This window comes from Chrysochloris asiatica, unplaced genomic scaffold (assembly GCF_000296735.1).
Source record: "Chrysochloris asiatica unplaced genomic scaffold, ChrAsi1.0 scaffold00061, whole genome shotgun sequence".
In the NCBI taxonomy this organism is placed as follows: Eukaryota; Metazoa; Chordata; class Mammalia; order Afrosoricida; family Chrysochloridae; genus Chrysochloris; species Chrysochloris asiatica.
Window position 1 is genome coordinate 16,027,178 of NW_006408579.1, and position 10,446 is coordinate 16,037,623.

A 10,446-nucleotide genomic window follows, 5' to 3' on the forward strand; every position below is an offset into this window, starting at 1 on the left:
GATACCAACTCAATGGCATTTAACAACAACAACAATCAAAATACAGCAGTTGGACCATTTACTATATACCAGGTGTTTTACATGGTGTTTTGCAGATTCTTCCTCTTTGTTAAATAACACACAGGAAAGAACTACCCACACTCAAATGTTCCCTCGATCTTTTCATCTTCTCTCATTTTCCTCAAGCATCCTTATGCTTGGGCAATACTTTTAGATCTGTTTTTGTTTGACAATCCATCATAGTATAATTATAAACTACAGTTTTCTGTTTATCATTTCAATGAATAGACATCACTTCACCATGTTTCCTTCAGCTTCAGTGGCTTTTTCTGAAACCCTGATGCTTGAATAATTCACTTAAATTTTCAAATAGAACTCCTTGTAATCCCACTTATAAAGTAGGATATTAGACCACATTGTAAAGAAGATGTTAAGACATTGTGAAGTGGATTCTGTCAGCTTTAGTTCACCATCAACCTCAAAGCTGTGTGTGTGTGTGTGTGTGTGTGTGTGTGTGTGAGTGGGTGGGGGTTGAAGAAGCTGGGGTGAGGAACTTTTATTTTTTGGAGAGAGAGCTGTCAAGGTGTTTTATAGACACCATCCGCTTATGGGTGGGTGTCTATAAAAATCTGTTCCCTCACCTTAGTGAAATGTGGTTTTAAGAGAATCACTCAGAGAACTTGGTCTGTGGGACAGAGTCTGGAGACAAAGATCCTGACTGAGGCTGAAGAAGCTGTATTAACTGGCAAGCTAACTGAATGGGGTTAGAGAAGAAAGACCAGGCCATGCTGGCAAGGAGGAGAACCCCACCCCCCACACACACACCCAGACAGTAGACAACAGTACATGTTTTCCCAGAAAAGATAAGATACCATGAAAAGTAATCTCACCCAGGAAGAATAGCTAGAGAAGCAAAGAGGCCTCTAGACTGGCATGTCTCTGAGGATGGGGTTTTGGGAGCCAGCACAGATCTGAGCAAATGTGCTAAGCAGATGATGGATACAAACCCCAGGGATTTCTGAGAAATCTGCCAAGTGCCCCAGAACATCAAGACGCCAATGTTGTCTCCTCCATGCATCGAGGAGGTCCCCAGTGAGATTACAGCTATCCCTCTTGAGGAAAGTCTTTCCTCTCCTGCCTGACCCTCTTGGTACTACCTTTTGCTCCTCAACTAGCGAGGCAAGGCAACAGTGGAGGAGAGAATGGAGCCAGGAAATCACAAAGGTGTCTTCCACGTCTTTTCTTCCTTCACTCACAGACAGACATGTAGCACAAAGCTTCACCTACATCTTGCGGAAGGCTTTTAAAGCTCTTCCTTTTCATTTGAAGGAAGAGAGGAGAAGAATTTGGATTTAATTAATTTTTCAGACTTTTGACATTACATTTGACACAGCTTTTAAATTATTGACTCAAGTCTGTTCTTGAAACTGAAAGGGACCAGATGACGCTTATTATATAAAATCACCATAAAAGCCCAAGAATCTGCCTGAAATTTCTTTTAGAAGCCAAGAAGAAAGTATTCAAGAGAGCTAACTTTAACAGGAAATGACTGGAAAAAATTAAATTGTTTCTTTGTTAATTTACCCTGGATTCGTTAATTCCATCAACCAAATTCAAATGAAAAAGTTAGTTACAAAGTCTGGCTGCTGGGTGAGTGACCTGGCGAGTGACTCCTTTTTTTCCAGACTTTGCCTTATTCCTATGTAAAATTGAACCTGAAAATTCAACTTATTTTCTCAAATAGCAATATTTTCATTTGACCTTCTACTTTGTATCCCCCATAGCATCTATCAACACGGCTTCCTTGGCTCCTTGACAAATGTGTAATTGCACTCCATCAATTCTCCCACTGCACAAAGAGACTTTAAAAACCATAGCAACATTAACTGTAGAATTACACTTAAAAGAATATAGGCCATCAGCCACATCTAAACACATTTGAATCAGCCTCATCAATCCCAGTTGTCAGGATGGGAGGATACTGACCTTCAATTCAGCATAAAGGAGAGGGGTGGTGTGAAATCCTAATCTCTAGCCAACCTTTGTTTTCTCATGGGAGGCAGGCTAGGGATATGTGCTTGCAGACTGAGTAAGGGGCAGGAGTGCATCTTGCTGAATTGTTAGTCTAGAAAAAGTTTTCAGAACTCCGTTGGGGGAAGATAACAGTAAGTGGAACAGAGCTCAACACATGTCATGTGGTATGCATGTAGACGCTCAATAATTATGAAATGAACTGAAAAAATAGGTCACCTGATAGCTATTCCTCAGAGGTGCCTCACCCCACAGGGACAAAATGAATTTAAAAATACCCAAATTAAACCAGTCATAAAGAAAACCAGCCTTGATTTAGGATTGACAAATATGAGGAAGAGAGCAAAATCTTTAAAATTCTGTGTGCCGGGAATACCTGGGTGGGACAGTTAATACTCAGCTCACTGGAAGGTTGGTGGTTCAAATCTATTCATAGGCACCTTAAGAGAAAACCCTGGTACCCTACTTCAGAAAGATTATAACTAACTCTATGGAGCAGTTTTACACTGCCCACATAGGGTTCCCATGAATTAAAAATGATTCCATAACAACCTTTTTTTTTTTTTTTTAAATATATTCCCCCAGGCCACAGATGGAAAAAAAGATAGAGTGAATAGAATGTCCTAGGACTCAAGGAATGGTATTTGAGCTTTGCCTGGATACTATAGATTCATATCTCTGGGATATAAGATTTAATTATAATAATGCCAACATTTCCAACTGAGGAAATATGAACCTCAAGCTCAGGAATTGTCATTCTGATGAAAACACTGGCATGTAGAAGGCAGAGATTAATACTACTACCATGTTTGACCCTTCACTCAGCAGCTATAACAGCTTCACACTAGAAGGGATTTATCCAGTCATTCTAAAGGCATTAATTGAGTAGCGATCACATACTAGCAGAGGCAGCAGAACACAATGCTCTAAGGTCTGAGAGTCTGGGTTCTGTCGTGACTCCACTTTCTGTAGGACTTTGTGTCTTCATCTGTAAAACCAGGATAAGAACAGTACCTATATCACTATATTGTGGAGATCACATACTGATTAGTTTAGAACAGTGCTTGGCACATTGGAGGTACTCAATAAATATTACTAGTGCAATTATCTGCCATATGTAGGCAGGCAATGTCTGGTGAGTTTTCTATCCCAGTCCTCCCCATTTCTATATCTTAAATCTACAATCATCACTTTGTTTCCTTGCCCCCCACTTCTTGCTACCTCGACTCTGTTTACTCACAGTGTTCACACACTCCAAGAGCCACAATGACTACCCGTACTTTAGATTACACCTCAGGTCATAGTCCATTGAGTTAAGCTAACCTTCATCTGGTGCCACTTCACCTAGGCAACCGTATGTTCCCTGTCCCCTTCTCCAAAAAGCACTGTTGCCTTCTCATTTCCTGTGCTGATTTTATGTCTCTGCTTAAGCAGATCATCTGAAGTTCTGACTCTCAGTTTCCTTCATCAGAGTCAAATATTTCCTTCCTTCCTGAGCAGACTTCCATAATTCCACTCCCCTCTCCCCAACATCAACTGATGTTTCATACCTTTCATGGCCTGGATACATAGAGGAAAGCTATCAGACAGCAACTGCGTATCCTGGCACTTGAAGATAGGCATGACATGACCAATGAAAGGGTCAGAGGTTGCTTGTACAGACAAATAACCAGAAGTCTTCTCACTGCCTTGTAGACAAAATTCTCTCTGGGACCCCCTTCTTAACTTTAGAGCCTAAGGTCCTTGATCTCTAACTGAGCTTCTGACTTGCTTCCCTCTATGGTTCTACTAATTTCATCAGGTGATACATCTGTCAGCATGATCCCTGCTCATTCATTAGTAGTTTTAGTGCATACATGGGAAGCTGCTTCCTTTAGTCTGTATTCTTGAGTGTCTAATTCTCCACTCACCAGGAACCTAGTATGTATATCTTATTGCTAGCCAAAGAATACATATATTCTGACTAGATCTGGTATTTTCTCTAAGTGTTCAGAAGTAGAAAGGGTTAGCTAAAGTCCCCCTTACCCTTAATTTTTGTTTTGTGGTGAAAATATAACAAAACATTTCCCTTCTCAACCATTTCTACATGACCAATTCAATGACACTGATTACATTTTTCAAGTTGTGATTTCATTCTCACTATCCTTTCCCAAATCATTCTACCATGACTAACAGAAACATCATGCCTCCTAAACACAAATCACACCCCCTAAGTTACTTTACTGTCAAGACCAATGTCTTCAGGTCTAAGGATCTTTTGCAGAAATAAAAGTAAGAGGTAGAACCTATAAGTCTCTGATATGTTGACCAGTAAAACGAGAGACAAGGCAAGAGGTTTTGCTAGATTGTGAGCTCAGTGTGATGGGACTCTGTTGTCTTGATCAACACTATATCCCCAGCACCTTAAAGCATTCCTGGCAAATTTTTTGACTGAATGGATGTATTAGATGCTGCCAGATTCAGGGCTGGCATTTCTGTGGCCCCTTCTCTAGAGTTACATAACCTGTAGACAATTCACTGCAGTGAATTAAAAGGTACAGTGCTTCCCTCAGGGCAGGTCTTTGAACCAGTTCAAACCAGTTCAGTCACAGCTAACACAACGAAATCAGAACTGACCCGAATTTGTAAAATGTGGAAGTACCAGAGAAGGATAATTGAATGAGAAAAATTATAGATTGCAGATACAGAATGGGAGACTCAAAAGAGACAGTTAGTCCTTTTAGGAGCCTGATGTGACATTGGCCAACTGTCAGAACTGTGGAAAGTGACACAACTTCAGAGTGGTGCAGTAGGCCACCATCTTTGAATGGGGCATTTACTTTGTCAGTCAAAAGATTTGCTTGCTATGCAATGCATACGCTGCCCTTGTGTTCTATGAGGGAGAGAAACATAGCAGTGTGTCAACTGTAATTTTTCCTGGTGTACCCACATTTCACAAATTTGGGTCAGTTCCGGTTTCGTTGTGTTGGTCATACCTGAACCAGGAAGAACCAGTTTGAAGCCCTGCTGTAGGGCAACAGAAGTTCCTGAGTTATGCCAGTACTGCCCCACCCTAAATTTGTCAGATGGGCTTGTCTCATCTCGCCACTTAGCTTACAGTTTCTGAGGACAGTGCTGGGAACGCAGCTGGACTCAACAAACACTAATTGGTTCAGGTTGAATGGAGCTAGGCTTCCCTGGGTAAACTCTTATAGTTTGTTATGAGTTATGAATCTCCTTCAGTTAAAGAGAATCATTTCTATCACCCTCTACTTTTGTTAAAAATATATTGCTTCATAGAGTATAAAAAGAATAAGAATTGGAGGTTTGCAGTCAGACATACACCTTAGCAGTTATGGCTGAATTATATAGTTCATTACATCTTAGAATTTGGGATGAGACCACAGCCTTGGGATGAGACCACAACCTTTGGAAGTTGATCTCCTTGGAATGCCTCACCTTGCTTCCTTTCTTAAAGGACCTCCCAAGGATGAATACTTCTTAAGAAGCCCGTCATCATGTGATTTCATAATTATCCTCAAGACAAAATTTAGAAATTTCAATAGTAATCTAATGATTCTTTTAAGAAAATAAGTTTTATTAAGATGTAATTAATCATTGATTTAACTTTTGTTTTCACTTAAAAAATCAGACTGAATTTCTTCTAAATATAGATTTAAAAAAAAAATCACATTGACAGAAGATCCAGATTTTGTAAAGTAAAAGGTATCTATTTGTATTACATTTGTGTCTTGAACTAAAGCAGGTTTATCAACTTGGGCACTATTGACATTTTGGACTGGATAAAATGTAAAGAAAACAAAAATCCTCACCATTGGACCAATAAACAACATTCTTATCAACAGAGAAAAGATTGAAACTGTCAAGGACTTCATCCTTCTTAGATCAACTATCAACACTCATGGAAGCAGCAGTCAAGAAATCAAATGACATATTGCATTAGGCAAATCTGCTGCACAAGACCTTTTAAAGTGTTGAAGAGCAAAGATGTCAGCTTGAGGACTAAGGTGTGTTTGGCCCAAGCCATGGTATTTTCAATCACCTCATATGCATGTGAAAGCTGGACAGTGAATAAGGAAGACCATAGAAGGATTGATGCCTTTGAGTTATGGTATTGGAGTAGAATATTTAAAGTGCATGGGCTGCCAAAAGAACCAATAGATCCATTTTGGAAAAAGTGAAGCCAGAGTGTTCCTTGGAGGCCAAGATGGTCAAACTTTGTCTCTCATACTTCGGACATATTGTCAGAAGGGACCAGTCGCTGGAGAAGGATATCACGTTTGGTAAGGTGGAGGGGTCAGAGAAAAAGAGGAAGACCCCCTATGAGATGGATTGGCCAAGTGGCACCATCGATGGACTCAAGTGTGGCAACAGTAGTGAGGTTGGCCCAGAATTGGGCAGTGTTTCCTTCTGCTGTGCATAAGGTCGCTATGAGTTGTACTGACTCAATGGCACCTAATAACAACAACAACAACAATTTTTGTTGTGGAGCTCTCTTGTTCTGTGTTGTAGAGTGCGTAGCAGCATGAATGGTTTCTACCAACTAGATGCCAATAGCAATCTCCCCAATTACTCCACAGTAAAATAACAAAAAATGTTTCTAGACATTGTCAAATGTTCCCTTGTGGGCAAAATTGCCTAGGTTGAGACCCTGTGATATAAGCCACTCCTCAGTCCAGTGGATTGAGATCTTACTTTAGAGATTTCTTTCAGATTTTATAATAGTTAAGGTTTTGTGTCAGCTTTACTGGGCCAGGCTTCCCAGTGGTTTGGCAGTTGAGATGTAATTATCCTCCATAATGAGATCTATATAATGTAATCAGTTCTATGATGAGGTCTGCTATAAACAATTAATCAATGGAAGGGAAGCTTCTTCAGGAGTGTGGGCTGCTTCCAATAGATAGGACACTCAGACAAGACTTGCTTGCTCTCTGATGGTTCTGGATCTTGCATCTGTCTCCTCCTCAGACCTCTGGTTCTTTTACTTGAGCTAGTAGTTGGCTCTATTACCTGCCAATCCTAGGAATTGTCAGCAGCCTGCCTTCTTTCCTGCTGGACCTGCTTGCCTGCTTGCCATCTGATCTGCCAGTCTTAGTTTATCAGTCCAACGGTATGCTGAATCAGAAGCCTGTAGCCTGACCCATGGACTTTGGACTTGACCACCTCTATAGCTGAGTCAATGAGTCATTTCTATGATAAACCACCTCTCTCTCTCTCTGTATGTGTGTGTGTGTGTGTGTGTGTGTGTGTGTGTGTGTATATATATATATTTGTTGTTGTTGTTTGCCATTGAGTCGGTTCTGACCCATAGCAACCCTGTACAGGGTTTCCGAGCGTGCACGCTCTGGTAGTGCAGTGGTTACGAATAGGGCTGTGAACCGCAAGGTCAGCAGTTCGAAACTACCAGCTGTTCCGCGGGAGAAAGATGAGGCTTTCTGTTCCCGTAAAGATTTATAGCCTCGGAAACCCTGTACAGGGCCGTAATGAGTCGGAATCGACTCCACGGCACAACAAGGCAAGGCATATATATATATATATATTTATTTATGTTCATATACACGGGGTCCTGGTGTGACGCTGTGGGTTAATGCGCCTGATTGCAAAGCCATTTGAACTGCAAGGTCGGTAGTTCAAGCTCACCAGCTTCTCCTCTAAAACCCTATACAGGGTTGCTATGGGTCAGAACCAACTCGACAGTACTTCACAACAACAACAACATATTTATATATATTGTTGTTCAGTGCCATGAATTGGTTCCGACCCATAGCAATCCTGTATTGGGTTTCCAAGGAGTGACTGGTGAGCTTGAATCACTGATCTTATGATTCAAATGGCTTTGCAGTCCAGCACATTAATCCACAGCACCACACCAAATATTTATATATTTGTTACTGTTAAATGTCATCTATTAAGTGTCATCTAGTCGGTTTTGACTCATGTAGTCCTGTTCTTATCCTATAGCATCACATCAGGATTCAGATATAGATACATGGAGTCCTGGTGAGGTGCTGTTGGATAAAGCACTGAAGCTTAAGGGTTTGCTATGAGTTGGAATCGATTCAACAACACTTAATAACAGCAATAACAACAAGATATCTATATCTATATCGAAGCTTCACTGGCATGTTTCTCTAGAGTACCCAGACTAAGACAGTTTTCTAGAAACATCCCAAATATACCACCTTAAACAGTGGAACAGTAACTCACTTAGGCTATTTTCTGTTTAGTTTAATAAATATATTGACTTGACTGTAATTTATTTTCCCTTATATTGTTGTTGTGGTGGTGTGCTGTTGAGTTGGTTCTGACTCAGTGATTCTCTATAGGCTTCCTGAGAGTAGCTGGTGGGTTTGACTGCTGACCTTGCAATTAGCAGTCCAGTGTTTATCCTACAGTACCATACCAGGAGTCCAAGATCTAACTCTTTTCTATTTTATATGAATTTAATATCTAAATGGCAGAGTATGGTGGTTTTAATTTATCTTTAATGCTCTGATATACTTCCATTCAAAAATGGAAATGAATTCCCCTCCATTTGGGTAGAAAATAGTCTTAATGACTTGTTCTTAACAAATGAAATAAAATGGAAGTTATGGTGCAACTTTGGAGATAAGGTCATAAAAAGCCACTGTGACTTTGCCTTGGTCACTCTGTCTTTTGGATTACTCGGCCTAGGGGAAACCATCTATCAATGTGGCGAGGCCCTGACTTCTACTGCAAACATATTTGAGCCTGGAAGTAGACAGTTTTAGCCCTAGTCAAGTCTTTAGATCACTGAAACTCCAGATGTCAGTTTGACTAAAACTTTATATGAAAAAACCAGAACCAGAACCACAGATGCTCCTGGATTTCTGATTCCCCAGAAACCATGTGAGACGGCATACAATTTTTAAGATTCAAAGTTTTGAGGCTCTCTTGTAGCAATAGATAATGAATCGACAAAGGTCCATAAAGATTTACCTACTAGTTACTCCACAGGAGAAAGTTGTGGCAGTCTGCTTCCATAAACCTATAGGATACTTCTGGCCTATAGAATTGCTATGAGTTGGAACCAAATTAATGGCAACGGGTTTATAGAGATACAGCTATAATTATTGATTGACCTTATGTTTGTTGGATGGAGAATGCCATATTCTATTCCAATTGATAGCAGAATGATGAGTTGGAAATGAAAGAGAAACATCACACACAAAAAATACAAAACATTAAGAATAAGAAAACTGATGAGTGCAAACACTCTGATCTGTGGCATCTTTCACTCTATCACATGCTACATTTCTTGAGAATTAGCAATCGCCAAGAGTGACTACATGGAATAGGTCGAAGGCTATAGATCAAAGGAATTGTACATTCTTATCAAGCGCTTTTGTAAACTCCATTTTTAATTGTCATTGAGCTAAAATAGATATGAAAATCATACCTTTCTTTACATAGCATATTACCTTATTTTTTGTATTATATTGTAGAAAGTTGCTATGGTTCTTTGTTAGACACTAAGGTCATGGATATGGGGATTTATGGTTTGTTTCCATCAATGTCAACTTTTAAGAGTCAATGCTATTCCTTTGCCATAGTTACAGACTGCCTCCACTGTTAGTAATGCAATAATAAGGAGAGCTGAATTCATAGTCCTTATCCATGAACTTTGTCAAAATAGGCATGAATGAGAACAAATTAAATGAAAAACTATCTTACTACCTCTGGTCCACAGGATTCCCATTTACAACCCATTTCTTAAACACCTCACTAAGAGCAGAGTTGTAAAAGAGGACTGTCAACTTATTAGCCTATTTAATAATAAATATAGAATTTAAGTTTCTCACTGGATATTTATAGATCTGAATTTCGCAGAGCTTCAAAGGACTTTGTAAGCTGTGTTAACTCTTTGATACCGTGAGACCAGTACTTAATATATTTATATGTCACAGGTAAATAAAAATATCATGAATCAAACAGGCTTTCTGAATTTTTTTCATTATCATATTGCTTGAATAAAAGAATAATAGCAAATACAAAGAAAATAGTTTGCAAATACTCTTACTTGTAGATGAAATGCTGCTGGCTGGATAAGATTGAGCAGTTAGAGTAGATTCCATAACATTGGGTGGAGGATCTGTTGGAGGAGTCACAGAACCTGAAAATAGTATCAAACATAAGTTTTAAATGATCCAAGTACTGTAATATGGAGATAAGGTATTGACTTAGTTAGGAAAAAAAAAAAATCAAACAAAACCAAACAATAAATGCCAAACCTTCCTTTTTTTTTTTTATACATCTAACAAATCATTGAGGGTCTATATTGTTCAAGATAGGGGTTTGTTGTTGTTGTCAGGTGCCATCGAGTCGGAACCGACTCATAGCGACCCCATGCACAGCAGAACAAAACAATGTCCGATCCTGGGCCAACCTCACTAC

At 39.6% G+C, this 10,446-nt stretch overlaps 1 protein-coding gene across 2 annotated transcripts in view; it reads right to left on the reverse strand.

The window, feature by feature from the left end:
* The window catches only part of CD96 (CD96 molecule), a 166,181-nt gene that overhangs the window by 30,916 nt on the left and 124,819 nt on the right, over window positions 1-10,446 (reverse strand). For both annotated transcript variants that reach the window (XM_006864191.1, XM_006864190.1), the window contains one exon: window positions 10,073-10,165. In XM_006864191.1, the coding sequence (XP_006864253.1) occupies window positions 10,073-10,165 (93 nt within the window). The remainder of the gene's footprint in view (window positions 1-10,072; window positions 10,166-10,446) is intronic.